The sequence below is a fragment of the Typopeltis vanoorti genome, chromosome 12 (assembly GCF_054136105.1).
Source record: "Typopeltis vanoorti isolate ZY-2024b chromosome 12, IOZ_Tvanoo_1.0, whole genome shotgun sequence".
Lineage (NCBI taxonomy): Eukaryota > Metazoa > Arthropoda > Arachnida > Uropygi > Thelyphonidae > Typopeltis > Typopeltis vanoorti.
Window position 1 is genome coordinate 25,583,797 of NC_143560.1, and position 23,148 is coordinate 25,606,944.

The following is a 23,148-nucleotide window of genomic DNA, read 5'->3' on the forward strand; positions in this document are numbered from 1 at the left end:
TTGGTTGTAAAATTTGTTTTGACATAAGAAATATCCAGAGTGCATTACGAAATCAAATAATTTTATAATATCTTGTGGGAAGATGTCAGCAAATAATTCTAAAGTCTCTTTGAGAGGTACATTCGTATATAAAGATTCTATATCAAAGATAACTATAAGATCTGTAGGTTGTAAAGTGATGTTTTTCAATTTATTTAAGAAATCAGAAGAGTTTTTCAAAAAAGAGCACAAGTTGCCAATGTATGATTTCAATAATTTAGATAGATATTTGGCTATGCGATAAGTAAGAGAATCAATACAATCCACTATAGGGTGAAGAGGAATATCTGTCTTGTGTATTTTTGGTAGACCATAAAACCTGGGAGGCCTTGCAAAATGAGTTTTTTGTCTTTCAATAGTGTCTACATCCAAACTTATGACCTCATCTAGCAGGGAATTTAATTTCTTCAGTTGTCTGTTGGTTGGATCGTAATTGAGTTCTTGGTATGTTGAGCGATCGCGAAGTAAAAGGGAAAGTTTTCTTCTATAGTTTGAAGTGTCTATAATTACTGTCGCTTTCCCCTTGTCAGTTTTCCCCCCTGGTCGTTATATTCTCAAAGAATCTGCTCACCATCCTTGTCAAAAAAACAGGAATCATAAAATGTTTAATCCAATGAGCCAAAACTAACTGTTCAACTTCTCATTTATTACAGAAAGAACTTTCAACTATCAAATATCACATGAAACTAAATGGCTTCTCCGAAAAGAGTACACAACATATTTTCGATTCTTACAATCCAACACAGAACAGCAAAGATTCAATACGTCAAGTTCCAATTCCTTACATTTCCGGGATTTCAGAACCAATTTCAAGAATTCTGAAGAAATATGATTTAACAGCCACTTATACACCTATTAACAAATTATCCACCCATTTTCCTTCATCTAAAGATAAACAAGCTAGAAACCTTGTTTCTACCTGGTGTGTATCAAGTTCCATGTAATTGTAATCTTTCCTACTTTGAACAAACTGGACGTTCTATAGAAAAAAGAATTCAAGAGCTTCAGTCATCAATTCAACACAACAAACCTGAGAAATCTGGATTAGCTCAGCATGGATTAGAAACAAGCTACAACATCCTTTGATCCAAGACTTTCCTCCTACACAGATGTCACTACAAATCTGAACGTTTATTTAAAGAAAGTGTGGAGGCCTTACTTCAACGTCCTAACTTGAATCGTAATGACTGTATATCTATATCAAAAATTTGGGAAAGTTTAATCAGGATAACACATTAATTTTTTTTTTTTTTTTTTTTTTGTAAATTTCCTGTATTAGTCTAATGTTATTTAAGATTATTGTATGAATTTCTGAATTAATATCTTTAATTATGACTTTAAAAATGTTTACTCTTCTAATACTTAGCGATATGACATCACGCGGCTCGTTCTATGTGCGAATGATCAATTGTTCGTATTACACTTTGTTTTTTTTTAAAACTATTCCTATGTAGCCACTGAAGATGGTCTGTAATATTCAGACCGAAATATTTGGCAAATTAAACATTATTCTTGTGCAAACATGTATATATTTCTAATCATTATGTTCCAAGTATAGTTAAAAAATCAACATAGATTTGTTAAGGGGTACTCTTGCTTCAGTAATTTGTTTGCCTTTTATAATAAAGTTTCAAGAGCTGTTGATGAGTATACTGCCTTTTTTTTTTTTTTTTTTTTACAAATACATATTTGACAGAGATTAGGTTTTAGATAACCTAGTATTTAAGTTACAAAAATATATTTTAGAAAAAATATATTTTTTTAGATGTCCATGCAGTTAACTTAGTAGCTACGTGCTTCACAGGCATTTATGCCTGGGAAAGGAGTGTCCTGAGTTCAATTCCCGTCGCCGACATGAGGAGCTTAAAGATCTTTCTCAGACATAGCCAAGTTACCATGGTATATTCCGGTAAATGGACCACATTTTTTAATAAGCTATATAAAACACAATGAATTAATAGAAGACCCGACAAGTTTCATAAGTTGTTTGACTTACATCTTCAGGGGTAAAAGGTAACTGAAAGTTAAAACAACAAAAAAGAGATTAACAGTTCATACTATACAGTTATAGCCATCTGACTATTCATAAAAATCAGAATGCAGATTCAAAGCAGTGCTGGGTTTAAACAATGCTGGATGATGCCATGTTCTGTTGTTCACGTTCATAATGTCCGAGGTCTGACTAAGGTATATTTTTTTATCCACTTACAATAACCAAGTTAACCAGTCTTGGGTGTGGACAGCAGGGTTTTTCCTCCTGCAAGTAGGCAAACTGGACCCCGTGAACATATGCAGCTACAGCCATAGAATATACGGGAAGCATAGGACTAGTCACCTTATCCTTGGGACCGGTACAACTTAGAAGGGCTGAAGATTGCTCTGTAACAGGCCAGTAGGCCTAACACGTAGAAGGGAGGAGAAGAAGAAGAAGACGACAATATATTTTAGATAAGCTGATATTTAAGTTACAAAAATATAGGTTTAGATATTAAGTTAGTGAACTGTAATAGAGACTAGCTCTCTGATAAATGCCACAGAGCTGTGTATGAGGGAGTGGTGTTAAGAAAGCAGAAAGTCATGGGTGGTGTATCACAGGGCTCAGTACTGGGACCTCTTCTGTTTAACTTTATATCAATAATATTGTTGGTGGAATGCGGAGGTTATTCAGTTGTTTGCAGATGATGTGAAGCCGAGAAGTTATTAATAATAGTGCCAGTATGGTGATCCTTCAGAAGGATATAAATAAGCTGAACAGATGAGCAAAAGAATGGGAATTTCAGTTTAATGCAAATAAATATGTCTTGAAATTTGGGATCCAATGATGGGGAGGCTACATACTCTCTAGTTGAGGAAGTGCAGAAGGCAAGGTTCCTGTGATGATGATTGATAAAAGTATAAGGGATATTGCAAAGGTGATCCAGAGGATGGATTGCTGCAATATTAAGAAAGACAATGACCAGTAGAGATAGAAGAGTAGTAACTCCATTACATAAAGTCTAGATAAGACCAATCTGAATTACACTATTCAAATCACATCACCAGTATTTGAAGTAATAAATTAACCTTGGAGATGGGTGTGGAGGTGGATAACAAAAATTAGAGCAAAACTGTACAACGTTAGTTATGCGTACGGATTTAGGGCAAGTGAATTGCAGAGTCTGATGGATAGAAGATAAAAGAGGGGGGTATGAGTGCAACATTTAAACTGGAGAAGTAGTTACAGGATTGACACCGAGGAAATCTCTCATATATAATAGAACAATAGGAATGAGGGCCATTTCTGAAAGTTACAAATGGAAGTGGTGAGGAAGAAGATGAGAAGTGACTTTTGCATGGAGAGTGGACAGGATGGGGAGAGCATAAATAGTGAACGAGTTTAAGGACTGGAATTATGATAGACTGTGTTGTCTGAAATGGGCCTCCCATGATTAGTTTGGCAACTCCATGGAGGTTCTAAGCAATAATAATAATCTTTCACATCTTGTGTCCTCTGATGTTAACAATGATGCAAATTGGACTGCCACAGTGGTTGCTTCTCTTCCTTTTCAAAGTCTGATTACAGTTTCTGTTTTCTGATCAAATTAGAAATATACATCTAACTGGGAGTTTGTGAAAGTTTTCATTACAAATTTCATTCTACATTCACACTTCTGAAAATAAAAAATATACATCAAGACAGTTAAAAAAATTATGCTAATCGTTGTTCATGAGATAAAAAATGGATTTGCAGAATGATGTAAATTCTGTCGAGTATATTTCTTCACTGGATGAAATATTTAAACATTCTGATTAGATCAATCTAAATCAAAAATATTTATATATAAAAATTATTATACTTTTTAACATTAAAATTAATTTATAACACTAAAAAATGTCTTTTGCATCTGTACCATAAGATTCCTTCTCTATGTATATGTTACTATCATATTGAGCCCAGATTACCAGATCTGCAAAAAATAGCTTAGATTTTCTTGGACATGTTTAAACAACGATAACATCTTTAGCAAATGTTATGGTAATTATTTGTATTATATGTATTTGTATTTATATGGCATTATTATTTGTATTAGAATATGTTCTCAGAATTTTAATCAGCTGTCTGTTGTCATACCTAGGTCCTTTACCACTCAAACACCCTGTTGTACATTCTTACCAATACAATGCACATTCTGCAATGTCTTCATTCCAAAATGTAAATATCTTTCTCTTGATAGCATTTAACTGGTCTCATTCTTTATAATTATTAATATATAAAGGCATCTCCATTCTGATTACCATGCTTACATGGTAATCAGAATACATTACGAAAAATTATGGATACCACTAAAACTTTAGTTTAATATAAACCAAAATATATACACTCGACATTTCGACCTTCACATTAAGGTCATCTTCTGGAGTATATGTATATATTCAAAGAAACAAGCTGCACTACAATCTACATGACATGCTAAAGTTACTAATCAACCGTTAAAACTATTTACCTGACATCTGGTGTTAAAAAAAAACTCACTACATCAAAGCTAAAGTCATTTTATTATTATTATCTATTAGGTTAGTTCCGAAGTTAATTAAGCTGGAGAGTAACATGTTCATGCATAAAATAATAGATAAATAAATAAATAGAAAATAAAATTACTTATATAAGTATACATATAAATTGCTTAGAGTCCTAAAGTCAGGGTTTGCTGGAAATTAAGTGGGCTGAATGTGTGCCATCCAAATTCTTGGGATTTTTTAAGCCCCCATTATTATTAAGATTAGAGTGGTTAATCAAAATTTCACAGGCTTCTTTAAATTTCCATTCATACCAAGTTTTTGTATGATGCCAAGAACAAGTACTTTTCCAATCATTTCAATGTAGGGTGTTAAGAGCGTGATATGAGAGGCCTGCTTCACCAAAATTATTATATTTAGTGTTTTGCTTGTGTCAGTTCTCTTTTTACGGATAGGGATTGTACATCCAGTTTCACCAATATAAGGTAAGTTACAGGTGCAACAGATGCAATAAATTCCAGGGTGTGCCAATGGGGGGGGGGGGGGGAGGATCCTTAGATGTGTTTAATATGTTTTTTAATTTTAAAGGTGGTTTAAAAATGGCATTAAGATTATAATGATGTAGGATTCTATTGATTTTTTTGATAACCCTTTAATGTATGGGAGTGTTATGGTTTTACTGTAATCTAGATTAGTTTTTGATGAAGTTTTATGAAGAATTTTATTAAGTGTATTTTTGCTATATCTGTTATTTATAAATGTATTGCTCATAATTTTTAATTCTTGTTTAAGAGCTTGTTCATTAGTGCAACTTGTTATAGCTCTGTTTTTGAGGGTGTTGATGACTCCAAATTTCTGTGAAGGGTGGTGATATGAGTTAGCATGTATATATTGGCCGGTGTGTGTGTGTGTGTGTGTGTGTGTGTGTGTGTGTGTGTGTGTGTGTGTGTGTGTGTGTGTGTGTGTGTGTGTAGCCTTACGGTAAACAGTGAAGGACAGACTGCCTGAGGGAAGATGTGCGACTAGTGTATCCAGGAACGGGAGCGAGTTTTGATTTTCAATTTCAATAGTAAATTGTATGTGCTCATATTGTTTGTTCAGGTGGCTAAGGAATGTGTTTAACGTTTGACTGTTGTGTGGCCAGATAACAAAAACATCGTCAACATATCTAAGCCAAACTGTAGGTTTTAGGGTAAAGGAATCAAGAGCACATAGTTCAAAAACTTCCATATAAAAATTAGCAATTGGGTGGATAGTGGTGAGCACATGGCCGTATCTTTGTTTTGTAGGTAAAATTTATTTTGCAACACGAAGTAACTGGAATGTAGTACATGGACAAAGAGAGCCATAATATTGGGCAGAAATTTGTTCTGTAGAAGAATTGTGTCATTGATTGGGACATTTGTGAAAAGGGCAGAAAAGACAGAACTGACTATCGGCCGAAGTGGAATGTTATGTTTGTGTACCTTGGGAACACCATATATTCTGAGAGAACGGGCATAATGTGGTATTAATTTTTTAACAGTGTCTGATGACCAAGAGGTGACAGACTTAAGTAATTTCACAGTTTTTTTCTTTATCCTGTTAGTCGGATTATAGTTCACAAGCTGATAGGTGCTGTTATCGGAGACTAGTTGATTCATCTGATGAATATAAGTTGATCTGTCAAGGATGACCTTGGCATTACCTTTGTCCGATTTCGTTATAATTATATCTTGATTAGCTTTTAATGACTTGATTGCTGCTAGTTCTGTTTTTGTCAAATTGCTACATATGGTTTCCTTTTTATTCAAAACCTTGCTGGTTTCTAAATGAATTTTATCAGCTACATTATTTGGAAGCGATTTCATGCCTCTTTCTATGTGGTATACAACATCCAGTTTATTAACAGTTCTAGGTGCTACTGCGAAGTTTAGGCCTTTATCAAGTAATGCAAGTTGACTGTTATTTAAGGTGTGGCTAGATAGGTTGATCACATGAACACTGCTTGCATGTGATTGGTCACTCCTCGTCTCACTTGTTTGTTGTTCACTGTTCGAGTTGTTTGTCGGGGAAGTGAGATCCTGATTGGTTAGATATGTATGACTGACATTCAAATTTTGCGGTTGTTTTAAAATATGAAATTTGGCCCTAAGTTTTTCTTTATTACTTTCCAGAATATATCAGTAACTTTAACATGCTATGTAGATTGTGGTGCAACTTGTTTCTTTGTAATATACAGATACTCCAGAAGATGACCTTAATGTGAAGGTCGAAACGTCGAGTATATATATTTTGGTTTATATTAAACTAAAGTTTTACTCTAACATGGTAGATGTATCCATAATTTTTCATAATGTATTCTGATCACCATGTAAGCATGAAAGAAAGGATTCTCATAATCCATGGAGATGTCACTCACAAGCATTGCAATCATTATGGTAAGCTAAAGATATGTGTTTCTCTTTTGATCAATCAGCTGACTTTTTTGAAGAGATGCAGAGACAGTAATCTTATTCCTAACTGCATCAAGCCGAAAAAGAAATTTACTTCCAGTAAAGCACTTTGCATCTATGCAGGTACAGAGAAAGCAATTCTTAGAGAACAAATTCAAGCAGCTCACAAAAATCTAGCAATGACCAAAAAACAAGTTTTAAATTTACAATCTGAACTCTCTAGTTATATGAATCCAGATATTTTAAATGTGTTTGAAAGAATCACTGATAATTCAGCTAAATATATTCTGGAAAGTAATAATGAAAAACGTAGGGCCAAATTTCATATTTTAAAACAATGGCAAAATTTGAATGTCGATCATTCAAATGTAACTAATCAGGATCTCACTTCCCCGACAAACAACTCCAATAGTGAACAACAAACAAGTGAGACGAGGGGCGACCAACCACATGCAAGCAATGTTTATGTGATCAACTCATCTAGCCATACCTTAAATAATGGTTCAACTTCCATTACTTGATAAAGGCCTAAATTTCGCAGTAGAACCTAGAACTGTTAATAAACTGGATGTTATATACCACATAGAAAGAGGCATTAAACCACTTCCAAATAATATAGCTGATAAAACTCGTTTAGAAACCAGCAATGTTTTGAATAAAAAGAAAACCATATGTAACAATATGACAAAAACAAAATTAGCAGCAATCAAATTGTTAAAAGCTATATCAAGATATAATTATAACGAAATCGGACAAAGGTAATGCCACAGTCATCCTTGACATATCAACTTATTGATCAGATGAATCAACTAGTCTCTGATAACAGAGACTAGTTGATTCATCTGATCAATAAAACACCTATCAGCTTGTGAACTATAATCCAACCAACAGGATAAAGAAAAAAACTGTGAAATTACTAAGTCTGTCACCTCTTGGTCGTCAGACACTGTTAAAAAATTAATACCCCATTATGCCCGTTCTCCCAGAATATATGGTGTTCCCAAGGTACACAAACATAATGTTCCACTTCGGCCAATAGTTGCGGGTACAGACAGCCCTAATTATCACCTAGCCAAGAAATTAGTTTCAACACTCAAGGAGTTGGTAGGTCATTCCTCCTCCTAAATAAAGAACACACAACACTTCATAAACAAAATTAAAAACATAACACTCAGCAAAGATGATTTATTAGTCAGTTTTGATGTTTCTTCCCTTTTCACAAATGTCCCAATCAATGACACAATTCTTCTACAGAACAAATTTCCACCTGATATTATGGCTCTTTTTGTCCACATACTGTGTTCTGGTTACTTCATGTGGCAAAATAAATCTTACCTACAAAAAAGAAGCTCATCACTATCCCCCCCCCCCTCCCCAATTGCTAATTTTTATATGGAAGCTTTTCAGCTATCTGCTCTTGATTCCTTTACCCTAAAACCTACAGTTTGGCTTAGATATGTTGACGATGTTTTTGTTATCTGGCCACACGGCAGCCAAATGTTAAACACATTCTTTAACCACCTGAACAAACAATATGAGCGCATATAATTTACTACTGAAATTGAAAATCAAAATTCGCTCCCATTCCTGGATACGCTAGTCACATGTCTTCCTTCAGGCAGTCTATCCTTCACTGTTTACTGTGAAGCTACACACACACACCAGCCAATATATACATGCTAACTCATATCACCACCCTTCGCAGAAATTTGGAGTCATCAACACCCTCAAAAACAGAGCTATAACAAGTTGCACTAATGAACAAGCTCTTAAACAAGAATTAAAAATTATGAGCAATACATTTATAAATAACAGATGTAGCAAAAATATAATTAATAAAATTCTTCATAAAACTTCATCAAAAAGTAATATAGATTACAGTAAAACCATAACATCCTATACATTAAAGGGTTATCAGAAAAAATCAATAGAATCCTACATCATTATAATCTTAATGCCACTTTTAAACCACCTTTAAAATTAAAAAACATATTGAACACATCTAAGGATCCCCCCCCCCCATTGGCACATCCTGGAGTTTATTGCATCTATTGCACCTGTAACTTACCTTATATTGGCGAAACTGGACATACAATCCCTATCCATAAAAAAGAACACAAGCAACACACTAAATATAATAATTTTGGTGAAGCAGGCCTCTCATATCACGCTCTTAACACCCTACATTGAATTGATTGGAAAAGTACTTGTTCTTGGCATCATACAAAAACTTGGTATGAACGGAAATTTAAAGAAGCCTGTGAAATTTTGATTAACCACTCTAATCTTAATAATAATGGGGGCTTAAAAACCCCAAGAATTTGGATGGCACACATTCAGCCCACTTAGTTTCCAGCAGATCCTGACTTCAGGACTCTAAGCAAATTTTCATCTTTATTGGCCACTATCCATGTTACTCCCCAGCTTAATTAACTTTGTAACCTAATAGATAATAATAATAATATGACTGTAGCTTTGATGTAGTGAGTTTTTTTTTTTTTTTTTAACACCAGATGTCAGGTAAATAGTTTTAATGGTTGATCAGTAATGTGAAGGTCGAAACGTCGAGTGTATATATTTTGGTTTATATTAAACTAAAATTTTACTCTAATACGGTAGTTGTATCCATAATTTTTCGTAATGCATCTCCAGGGAGTTGTGGACTCATCAAGTGAGGATGACCCTTGGCAGGTCATACAATGCCTAAATATTTATCAGCCCTCTCCTTAAAAGCATTTATTCAATTTGCACTTAGCATGCCCACTAAGAGCTTATTGTATTCACTCACCATATGAAGAATCAGGCATAACGTGATTCCTAACCACACTCTTAGTTACCTTCCAGGAATGACCCTGAGTTCCTTCCATCTGCCATGATACAATTTCCCCACACTGTAAGATCTCACCTCTCCTCCTATTTCCTTTGCAGATCACATTCCTTCAACCTGTATTCATATGCAAAATTACAGAGGCTATTTATCATCTTGGTTACCCACTACTAGCTGTTTTTAATTTTCTCATCTCTGTGGAACCTAGGCAATCTCTAAGTACAGTAGTCCAGTTACAGTTAAATCAAAAGCTTATAAAGGGGAAGAATAACTTCCTTACTCCTATAAGTTAATGTTCTCTTCAACACTGTGATATTTTTGTTGCAATGACTAACCCCTTTAGTACTGTATGTATGACCTTCCAAACTAATTTACTGTTCTCACATTGTTTTAAAACCGAATAAGAAACTCAAAGATCGGAATCAGAGAGTTTCATGCTGAATATAGTAAACTATAAAAGTATCGGCGATTACTAGCGTGAGCTAATGCAAGTAGTCCTAATACGTAGTACAAACTTGGGCAATATGCAGCAAAGGTGGTAAGTTCTGATCACTATTCTTGGTATTTTCCATAATGTAAAAACACATTTCCCAGGAAATGTATGCTGTTATTACATTATGGTGGGGGGGGTCACTACCCAGACCGGTTTCAGCCTTTATTGAGTCTTCATCAGTGAGAAGCTAGACCAAAATTAATACCAAAGGGTATAGTGAAAAGAACTTATATATTCTGCTATATGAGTTGTCGAAAAGGTGCAACCCATTAAGTTACTTAAATATAAAGAGCCAACAGGCTTCATTTCGGCAATATAAATTTGGTATTAATTTTGGTCTAGCTACTCACTAATGAAGCCTCAATAAAGGCTGAAACCGGTCTGGGTAGTGACCTCCCACCATAATGTAATAACAGCATACATTTCCTAGGAAATGCGTTTTTACATTATGGAAAATACCAAGAATAGCGATCAGAACTTTACCACCCTTGCCACGTGTTGCCCGAGTTTGTACTACGTACTAGGACTACTTGCATTAGCTCACGCTAGTAATCGGCAATACTTTTATAGTTTACTATATTCAGCATGAAACTCTCTGATTCCAATCTTTGAGTTTCTTATTCAGTTTTAAAACAATGTGGGATTTAATATCCCCTTAATTTAAATAATGTTTATATCGCCGAAATGAAGCCTGTTGGCTCTTTACATTTAAGTAATTTACTGTTCATTATTAACTACATGAATATTATATTGGGGAACAAATTTCTATTAATATAATAATCAGTATGCAGTGTCCTCAATCCAAAATGTATAACCATGCATTTAACAACAATTCACTAACATTTACCTTCAGAATCAGTCAGTTCAATTCATCCTGCAAGGATTTTGTAGTCAGATATGTCCCTTATCACCTGACTGCTGCATCATATAGCTGAATGTTTCTCTCCCAGATGATCCCCATATCATTAAAATAGAAGTCAAAAACAGCAGTGGTCAACACAGGCCCTGTGGTATCACACCAGTCACCTTCCTTTTCTTAGACTCAGCATCCCTCTCCAATATCTCTGAGTTATCCCTCCTATATGTGTTAAAGGCCTATCATTTTGCATACCTATCTCCATGAGTTTGTTAGTTATCATAATCAATTATCCTATAGGCTGCGCCATTGTTATTTATCATGTATTTTTATATACTTCCCTCTTTATGTATATTATTATTCTCTCTATATACTTATGAGATGAAATATTATATAAATTTCTTTTACTAACAATTATTTTTATTTTTGACTCCGAGTGTCCCTATATGTTATTATATTTGCACAAAGAGTTCACTCCAATTGGTGCAATGACTTTAACTCACTCTTTCAGAATCCAACTAATCATTGACTCAATACCAAGTACAAAATAAACACATTTAATAAAACTAAAACAATATATATATATACACTTCTAGTAATAATACATAACTATAACTACAGATTATATGGATCCAAGGCCTTATTTAAATATAAACTTACTCTTAAAGCTAAACACTTTTTCTTTCACAATCACAAAAAAATGTTCATAGTCTTTTTCTCTTTCTGTTAAGGCTCTTTTCCAGAAGTTATACAGCTCTGTACTTCATTTTCAGGATCCTTTTCATCAATCAATATAACACACATAAAGTCTTCTTGACTATATCCTGTTTTCTTTTAGTAGCAATACTCATCAGATCAGGCACCCTTAATACCTAAAAATCTTCTTAATCAATATATTTTCTAAACTTTTACTTTCAGGCATCCTTAATACCTATAGAACTTCCTTATCAATATTTTCTCTAAGAAAAACATTCACTTTAGAATGTAAGCAACAAGTTCTCCTTTCATTCACAATACTAAATTGACAGTCTTAACTTATTCCACCTTAAAAACTTACAGTTTCAAGATTTCCTTTTATTCATTACTTATTTCTAATTGAAACCTATATTTCCACTATTCCCTTTTCGGAATACACTATAAAATATCTTCCGACTGCCACACACAAAAAAATATCAAGTTCCTTCTAACTTGAATATTTACCGGCCAATTTATATAAAACTTATAGTTTCAAGACTTCCCTTTTATTTATTACTTATTCCTGCTTGAAACCTATTATTTTCACTATTCCCTTTTCGGAATACATTATGAAATTTCCTTCTGACTGCCGCACAAAAAAAATCAAGTTCCTTCCAACTTGAATATTCCTCGGCCAGTGTTCTAAAAAACTTCCGAACGCTCTCTTGTTTACAACTGTAACTTGGATACGCAACGCTTTCCTTGTCAGCTGTCAATCACACATCAAGTTCTCTCCAGGAGCATGCACACTCTACAAAAGTCAGAAACTACGCACTGCAATAAAATGGCTGACTCGCTGCATCCATTAGCATTAAGAGAAAGTCTTTCACAAAACACAAAATTCAACATTTTAAAATACAACAAACTTTCTTATAAGTAACACAAATAATCAGTTTAGTAAGTACTTCAATATTTTTACTTCTTTTCATGTTACTTCTAATATAACATTTTCATAACGAGCACATCACAAGTGCAGACACTGCGTGTATGAAAACAAAAACTAACAAGCATAATTAATACGTAAAAATATTCAGAATTTTTAATATGATTATTTTTACAAGTTTATATGATAATTTCATGTGTGGAATCCTGTGAAATTCCTTGACAAAATTCAGCAGCATCATTAGTAAAAAGATAAATTTCTCTTATATCACAGATATAAAAGAAAATTTTCAATTACAAGGGGGGGGGGATATTCCTGGAAGTTGATCATTAAGTGTGCTGAGCAAGGGAGTGTAATGTGTTCTATACTCAGTCTGTTATCACACAGATATGGCAAGTGAGGGTAACATGTTATTAACAGAAGTAATGCATGTATGGATGATAGATTTTAAGAAAAAGTATGACAAGCAAGTCCACACTGTGAGCCATGATAAGTCTTGCCACTCACTGAAGGTAACAAACAAAGTTTCTTACTGCTATCTCAAATAAAAATAGAAAATATAAAGAAAAGCTCAGCATTTTGAAACATCAAGTTAAAAACCTACCTTATCTTCATTATCAATTTTGTTACTCTGAACAACAGCTACCTCTTTTTCCAAATCACATATAGAATTAGGTAATAAAGGGGGAATTAGAACATCTAAGGTTTGCTTTCTTAAAGATGCAGCCTGGCACTAAAGAAAAACAACAAAATTAAGTTTAAAAAGAAAGAGTGACATCTAGTATTACATTAGAATTTATTTGAAATAAAATCTTGTTTAATTCACCAAATCCACATACAGAAGGGTGAAATGTACCATGTAGGGATCTGGGTCAAGTTTTTCCCCCTTTGAAAGATTAGGTGTTTTTTTTTTTTGGTGAATGTAGAAATCTATACAGGAGAAATGTGTGAAATACTGCAGCCTCTGACCCAAAAAAATTTATATGAATTTGCAAATGTTCAGGAAAAAAGTTATCACAGCAAGGTAAGACCAGTAAATTCACCTGAAAATAATTGAAAATACATACTATTAGCATAATATGCATCAATAAGGAGAAAAAAAAAATAGTAGAGTTAGAAGAGAAATACCATGTTAGCATACTAATGCAAATAAGACTAATAAAACAAGAACAAGAGTTACCCTTCAAAATATTAATTATAAAATGATTTGTTCAGATGTCAGAGATCAGAAAAGGGAGAAAGTAGCTATAATGAGAAGTGAAAAGAAAAATATGCATAGTGAGATGAAAGGTTTAATGAATAAGAATGAAAGAGTGTCAAAGTATGAAGGAAAGCAGGAAAATAGAAGTTACAAATGACTCAAGAATAGTGGAGATTCCATTATTAAAGTGTGGCAATGAGAGATTCCATAAGGTGTGTTTTCCAGGAGGGAGAATTAACAGAATAATTGATGCATTGGTTATAAGAAGTAGATAAGCAAGTGAGTTGGCAGCGGTGGTTGTTGAAACAAATGATTTGGTTGGAAATAAGAGAATGTGAGGATGGATATCAGAAGGTTGATGAGGAAAGTGAAAGATAATAGTGTTGTTGGAAAGGTAGTCAGCGAGTTATCATGGTATGATAGTGATGAGTTGAAAGGGAGCAGATTGTTTGTAAATATGTGGAATGCATTTGTATAAAAGTGATAGGTTGCATTTAAATGTATTTGGTGTGAGTCAGTTAAAGAGACTTGGTATATGGATGAGTGATGTGAGCAAGAGAGCATAAGAGATGAAGCAAAAGATCAGGAGAGAAGAATTGGTAAGAATGAAGTGGTTGTAAATGAGAATTGTAGTAGCATGAGAGATAATGATGAGAAAACAAGAATGCAAGATGGGCAAGGAAATGGGGTGAGTCAGAGTGGGCAAGTAAACTATGAGGAGAATGGATGTTGGAAGTATTAGTGAAGGTGGTTGTATGAGGGTGGTTGGCATAGGGATGGGATGGCCTGGGATGTAACAGGTCAGAGAGTAGTAGGGATATGATGACAGATTGAGGGAATGCAATTTGCAATGCCTTGTGAACAGAAGATGGAAAAGGTATATAACTGAAACATATAAGTTGGTGAGGGGTTGATATCAAAGTAATGTAGAGAAAAAGTTTCACAGAGTAGATGGAGACGAGTAGAATAAGGAAATCAGGGTAAGAAGGAAATGAGGAGTAGGGTCTCTGCATGGAGAAGTTGACAAGCAGAATGCAATGCCTGAGGTGGGGTTGTGAAAGCTGAGAATGCTTGAAGGCACTCAAAGATCATTTTGTATGATCACTGAGAATATTATCACAATGAGTCTTAACTCCATGGAGGTCAGATGCTAATAACAGAAAATTAAGAACTTCACAGTGGACAGAAGAAGTTAAAGAAAGATGACCAAATTTATAAAACAGAAAAATGGAACACCTCAGCAAATTGATGTAAATCAACTGTCATACTAGTTAAAACAATCCTCTTGTACTTGTTTCATGTCAACTAGTCATAAAGCTGTTTAGCTTGATGAAAATTAACATGGGCTACTTAGATATTTATCACTGTCTTCTTAGTCACATTAATACTGTCAAATTACACAAATCTTTATTGAGAAGATGGTCCAGACATACACTACTTAATATCTTTGTCATATTTTTTAGATGACTGAATTTCTTCCAAAAGCTTTGGCTGTTATTACTTTATGAAATTGTAAAAGACCATACAAGAAATGTCTATAAAATGTGTTTTTGTTATTAATATTGCCTGCACAGTCTCAATGGACAAGTGGTTCTTCCTTTCTTCAGTCCAAAATGTGTTAATTAAAGAAAACGCCCTCTCTAATGATTCATTTCTGCCTGGTATTCCTAACACAAAACTCACAATGTGTATTATGTTCTCAAAAGTAATGTCTTTATTTTACATCATTTGAATTGTCTCAGTCCACCTCTCGCTAGTTGTCACACTACATTTATCTCAGATGTTTCTCCTGTGAGATTTTAGAATTCCAATAATTTCATTTGTATTCTTTTTGTAGGTATAAAATATCTTACCAAAACTGAGACCAACTTCAGGCTTGAGTAATTTGATGAATCCACCACTTTGCATTTCATGAAGTGAAATGCAAAAGGAGCTAGTACATTCACAACTATACTTTTATATTAATATTAATTATATTAATATAATATGACAGGGGTCATAGCAGAAGCATTCACGTCGCGATCCCTGTCGGCTTGTTTACAAGCCGCAAATTCTGCTACCAGCGATCTACAGTATAGCATAGTGCAATACAGTCTTCTATAGTTTTCTACAGTTTTATAGTGCGACTAGCATCTTCTTTATCAGAGACAATGACTAAAACTCAACAGCCCTTATGGGAACCAACCCTGACAATCATCTCACACAATACAGAGGACCTCTCCTCTGTAAAAGAAGATCTTATTGCAAAAATGTGTAAAGAACAAAAATGTGATATTTTATGTCTGCAGGAGACACACAAAGGACCTCAACAAGTCAGACCTAAAACTGCTGAAATGAAGCTCATAAAATACCACATGAAATACCACATATGGTATTTTATGAGCTCAGAAATACCACATGAAAAGTATGGAAGTGCTATCTTCACTCGGCAGGAGCTCCAGGTTACAGGATGCCTAATCACAAACCAAAATAACATAGAAATCCTTGAAATAGATCTGGATAACATCAGTGTTTTCTCAGTATATAAACCACCTAGTATAATCTTTGCTTTTGAAATGTCCCAGTACTTGACACAAAGGAAATCTGCTATTATTATAGGTGACTTTAACAGTCATAGCACACAGGAGTTATAGTGAAACAAATGAGGATGGAGAGTTAGTTGAACAGTGAAAGTAATCAAATGAATCTTATATACGATCCTAAACAGCCATCAATCGTTTAACAGTGGAAGATGGAAAAAGTTATAACTCAGACCTTGGATTTGTTAGTAATAGAATAGCAAATCTGTGCACTAAGCAGGTACTTGCACCAATCCCAAGTTCACAACATAGACCAATAATGCTGTAAGTTTTCCAACCAGTCTGACTTAAGGAGATCCCACTTAGAAGATGCTTTAATTTTAAAACAGCTAATTGGGAACAGTTCTCAAGAGAGTTAGACATAAACCTGACCAACATTTCATCCAGACCAGAAAATTATGGAAAGTTCATCAAAGTTATTAGACGATCTGTTTCCAAGAGGTAGAGCATGCTACATTCCAGGTTTTACAGAGCACAACGTGGAAATATATGAAAGATATTGTGACCTATATGATAAAGATCCATTTTCATCAGAAACAATTGATGCAGGAGAGGAACTTATAGCAGCACTGTCTGAAAAAAGAAGTTAACAATGGGCAGAGAAAATTAAAAGCTTAGATATGAAGCACAGTAGCAGGAAAGCCTGGCGCTTACTCAAAAACTTATCTGGTGACCCAACAACAGCAGCAACCGAAGTTAATACAAATACAAACCAAATTGCAACTCAGCCATCTCTCAATGTTAAACCAAGTACCAAAGGAAAAATACCGAAAGATTATATTAAAAAAGTAAGGGATTCAGAAAATAATCTCTTTGAAGCACCATTTACTAAAAAGGAACTAGAAAATGCCCTAAAAGCCTTAAAACTAGGAAAAGCTGGCAGTATAGATGATATTAGAAACAAGATACTAAGAAATCTGGGAGAAAAGGCAACAGAGTGATTATTAGAATGTTTCAACTTTTGTTGAAAATTTGCTAAAATACCCAGCATATGGAGGCAAATGAAAGTCATACCTATCCCGAAACCCGGTAAACCTGCTGAGGATCCAAAGAGCTATAGGCCTATAGCTATCCTATGCACAACACTGAAACTGTATGAGAGGTTAATCTTGAACAGACTAAGTCCAGAAATAGAGAAAGTGCTGATAAAAAAACAGGCAGGATTTAGACCAGGAAGATCATGCACTGGACAAGTATTAAACTTAACAGAGTTTATTGAGGACAGCTTTGAAAGGAGGGTTAGCAACAGGAGCTGTATTTATAGATTTGACAGCAGCATATGACACACTAAATCTTATAGTCAAAATTTACAGCATGACAAACAGCTATCGGTTAGTGGAGATATTTAGCTGTTCACCAGGAGATTGTTTGTTGATTTTCAAGGAAAAAAGAGCAGATGGCATATCCAGAAAAATGGTCTACTTCAGGGAAGTGTGCTATCTTCCCTCCTCTTCAATATATATACTAATGACCAACCTATAAACCCACAGTCAAGAACCTTCTTATATGCAGATGACCAGACAATAGCTTATCAAGCAAAATCCTTTGATGACATTGAGAAGCAGCTCACACAAGAGCTAGAAACCCTTATAGTTTACTATAAGGAAAACCAACTGAAACCAAATCCCGGTAAAACTCAAAGGTGTCTTTTCAATCTCAATGATAAGTAGGCGAGGAGAGAGTTGAATATAGAATGGAATGGTGTGAAACTGGTCAATTATCCAAATCCAACTTACAGGTGTTGCACTAGATAGGACCCTAAATTATAAGTGACACATAGAGAAGACAGGAACTAAAACTCAAACATGTAATAATATTCTGCACCGATTAACATCATCTCAGTGGAGTACAAATCCACAAGTACTGCACACCTTTGCACTGACACTAGCAAGTTAAACTAAGACTCCAACAATTTCTCCTATTGTGAATATCAATGCTCAAATAATACATGTTTAATGCTTTCCCACTCATCAAAAGTCAAACTTAGTCTTTTGCCATTCAATTTAAGCTCTGCTAAAGCTTTTATTAAAATGTGACATTTCTGTTTGCTGTATTCTACAACAATTTTCTTTTTTTGGGATTTAGGTATTTCATTAAAGCCTTGCATAATTAATGCCATTCTAATATCATCCAAAGCACAAACATCTTGAATGCAAACACATTAAGGGCAATTGTTCAGACCAAATTTGCAGGCAAAGAGTCACTGTTGATACTGGAAATATAAGCAGTAATTTTAGCTTTTAGTGTTTTAGGTGAATATGTATTGGTAGAATCTGAACATGAGTTATCTTCTAATGATAAACAGAATATATTAATAAATAAATAAAATTAATTATTAAAGAAAAACTAAATTAATTAATTTCCTTTTTAAATAAATTAATTTTATGTGTTCTGAGATGTGTATGAAGGCCACTTGTTGATCCTCAAGCAATTTTAATAATTTCTGAACACGGCTTACATTTTCCTTTCCTACATAACAATAGCAGAGAAATAGTTCACAATAGCAGAGAAATAGTTCAGAGTAAAGAGTTCACCAGTTGCTATTCTATAAACTTTAAATATAATCCTATTCATTCTGGATTTGGAATAATATTAATCTCTGGAATATATACATTAATACAATAACTAAATATAAGTAAATTGATAAAAATAAATTATGTGTACTTTTATTACTTACTGTCAAATGTTAATATTATTTGGTGTATTAGAATAATCAATTATTCTAATACAATCATAAAGAAATTCTTCATTCTGAGAGGATACTTATAAGTATCCTTTCAGAATGATACAGATTTGGAGTATTACTTATGATAAGTATCACTTATCATAAGTAATACTCCATCACCCTATTCACCCTTCCTATTCTGCCAAAATATGCTATTTCTCTCCTTGTCAGGACATCTGTTTCTGTCAACCACAGTTCACCAATTCCAACAATCAATGCCACCAATTCATTCACTTTCTTCCTGATACACCTGGCATTTACATAGAGAAGAATCTGCATTATCACCGTTCCTATACTATTATTCTTTCCAGACTCCATTTGATCTGCAATACACCCTACATTCTCCCATCTCTGTCATTGTCCTCCCTAGCAACTCTAGTTTCCTTGCATTAAAGCTCTCACTTGGCCAGAGAGCAACAATCTCTCGAGACCGAATGCATACTTGCTTAGTTTTCTTCCATTTTCAAATGCATCCATATAGTTAAAGCCTCTCTTTTGATTCATTCTCAGTATCATGTCATTCATTACTGCTGTTCTTCTCCCTCTGCATTACCATATCTAGGTAATATGCTCTCTATCTTCCTTCTCACACTCTTCTACCACATAACCTGTAACATTAACCTCAGACCTTTTGTCACTCAATTCGCACTACCTCTCAAGTCATTTGAACTCACTATCACTATCATATGAGATGATAGTGATGAAGAGTACAAAAATATAACAAAAAAAAAATACAAAGAATATTTTTAAAATATTCATTTTACTTAATTGCCATAGTCACACTCTTTATCATTCCTCATTGTGCATTCTATGAATCAAATAAACTCCATACATAATAAGTCTCACTGAACTATTCATTCCTTACTCACCAGCATCCTCCTCGCTCTCCTAGTTCTCTCATTTACCTGCCTTCCTCTCATCTCTCCATCCCTTGAGCCTGCATTTTTACTTCCTATCTTTCTCTGGTTCTTCCCTTCTATCATTCCTTTAACTCTCTCTCTCTCTCTCTCCCCTACTCTTGTTTGTCTCACATCAATTAGCCTTCCAAGTATCCTAATTTTTCCTTTTACACTTCTCAATTCATTTTTCATACCTTCTATTTATCTCAGTTCCTCCCTCCCTCCCTCCCTCCCTCCCTCCCTCTCTCTCCCGCCCTCTCTCTCTCTCTCTCTCTCTCTCTCTCTCTCTCCGAGCATCTTATTTTCACTTGATATTCGCCTACCCAATCAACAACACCCTCAATTCTTAACATTATATCCATCTACACATCATACTTGCCTTCCTCACACTTGATTATACTACTTGTTTTTCTCTGCAGATGCTGATCCATTTCTGATGCCTCTACTGAAACCAGAATACTCATATCAATATCATCCAGCTCTTTTCTCTATTTACATTTTATGCAGATATGACTTTCCCTCTCCCATCTCTTACATGCCATATTTTTAACTGCTGGAATGCAAACATGCTGCAAGCACAGCATGCTAAAAATCTGGTAGGATACTATGCAGAAGGTAGTCCATAAATGGTGGTGGACTTGGCAATAATGTACAGAAGTTGCCATTATTGAAAGGCAGTACAATGTGCACAGACATGATAAAATTAAAAAATACATTGAAAACCTTGAAATATAAACTCTCCATGCTCAATAATGACCAATCTAGCAAGACTCACTCTTAAAAAAAAATCTAATAATTTATACTGAAACTCTTTGCCTTCAATCTCCCCCTAGCAGACCACTGTAGTTGTAACTAAAAGCATCGTATGAATGACCAATCTAGCAAGAGTCACTCTTGCTAGATTGGTCATTGATATGATGGTAGTCCATATCTCAGTTCCTTTGAATTCTTTGAATTTTATCTAAACAAAAAGAGCTAGGTCCTAAATTTGGTACTGCCTATCCTTATCATAACTGAAACCTCCATAAAGGTTGGGCTTTCTTCTCCCTCTACCCCTCCCCCATACATTTCAAACTTGAGGATTCAAACCAAACTATAATTTTTCTAACCGAAAAAGAACTAAGATTTCTAATTCTGATAAACTATCTACTCTTATCTTCTAAATAAAGGTGTAGTAACCTCCATTTCCATCCCCATCCCCTCAATCAGGGAACCCAATTTTGTGGATTTTATCTAAAAAATAAAATAAAAAAACTACATTCACCAGATTTGGTATACAGCTTCTAATATAGCTTTCACCATTAAATCAGTTCTGTTGTCTTTCCCCAAGACAAGGGTGCAAAACAAGCTCTTCCAGACTTTATCTGAGCAGAAAACAGTTGTACTAACTAATAATCTGATACATATTTCCTCTTATTCTAACCAAAAAGCATTATAATCCTATCCTACCTTATACATCTAGGAACCCAAACTAAAGTTTTGCAACATTCATAACAAGAAGAGCAATGATTGATGATAGCTGATGAGCTGCAGCCAAGGAGAACAGAAGTTGAATTGCAGGATACATAAAAGAGCACATCTCAGGTCATTTGGTGTGAGATTGTGGCTAGCAGAACAAAATATACAATTGGGTGCTGCTATAGACCAGGTGATGGAAAAGATGGTGGAGATAGTATGCACAAGCAAATAGAAGAAATTCGTGGAAGGAGGGTAATTATTATGGGAGATTTCAACTATGGTTGCATTGATTGGAGTGAAAAGAGGACACACAGGAGGAAGGAATTGGATTTTATGCAGTTATTAAGGGATAACTATCTGTGACAGCACGTAATGGAAAATACTAAGGGTTAGAGAGTGCTTGACCTAGTAATTGCATCTGAGGATTTGGCTGTAACAAATATGACCATGTTGCCACCAATTGGTGAGAGTGATCATAGGGTCTTGACTTGGGAGGTGGCTAAAGGTGTGGAATTTGCAATTAAGACAGGGTACATGTGGAATTATCGGGCTGGTAAGTATGACAAGCTTAGGAGTTTGATTGGTTCAGTGCCATGGCATGTACAACTGCAAGGGCTAGAAGTTGATAGTGCATGGGAGGCAGTTAAGAAGTGTTTGCATGAAGCAATGGCTGACTGTATACCTAGAGTCCGAATAATAAATCAAGTAGGGGTTAAATGGATGAATAACACCATTAAGCTTGAGCTGCAAAAAAAGAAACAACTATGGAGGGAATTTAAGGACAAAGGTGACCGGCAGGCACATGAACGGTATAAAGCGCAGGCCAGAAGGGCAACGAGTGTGGTAAGAAAAGCAAAAAAGGATTACGAAAGAACATTGGCCATGCAGGCTAAAGAGAATCCTAAACAGTTTTTTCTATATGTTGCAAGTAAAAGAAAAAATGTATATGGCAGAATGATTTTAAAGAATGCCGCTGGTAGGGAGGTAACTGAATCAGTTGATATAGTTGAGTTACCGAGTAAGCACTTTGCAAGAATATATCATCCAGGTGGTGACATCGCAGAAATGAATGAAGCAATAGATTATACGGGAATTGTGCTGAATGAAGTGGAGGTGAGTAGTCTATTGCATAACCTCAATTACACCAGCTCATGTCGTATGTGAAGTGGCTAAAGAATTGTCGGTACCCTTGATCATTTTGTTTAATTTGAGTCTCAGGTCTGGGTTAGTCCCGAGGGCATGGAAAGAGGGGAAAATAGTTCCACTGCATAAAGGAGGTTCCAAGACCACTGTTGTAAATTACTGACTGACTAGCATATCGGGAATCGTTGTCAAGGTCTTGGAGAAATTAGTCAAGAAAAGAATACAGGATTGGATAGATGAAAATGGGATATTGTATGGGGGACAACATGGTTTTGTGAAGGTTAGATCATACCTCAGTAACTTGTTCACGTTTTATAACACAGTGACGGCTGAACTGGATAAAGGTAATGGGTTTACAGTCATTCTACTGGACCTTGC

General features: G+C 34.7%; 1 protein-coding gene across 4 annotated transcripts in view; it reads right to left on the reverse strand.

Annotated features, from left to right (window-relative positions):
- Positions 1-23,148, reverse strand: part of LOC150100639 (uncharacterized) — a 238,425-nt gene that overhangs the window by 40,948 nt on the left and 174,329 nt on the right. For all 4 annotated transcript variants that reach the window (XM_090401516.1, XM_090401515.1, XM_090401517.1 and 1 more), the window contains exon 12: positions 13,370-13,498. In XM_090401516.1, the coding sequence (XP_090257642.1) occupies positions 13,370-13,498 (129 nt within the window). The remainder of the gene's footprint in view (positions 1-13,369; positions 13,499-23,148) is intronic.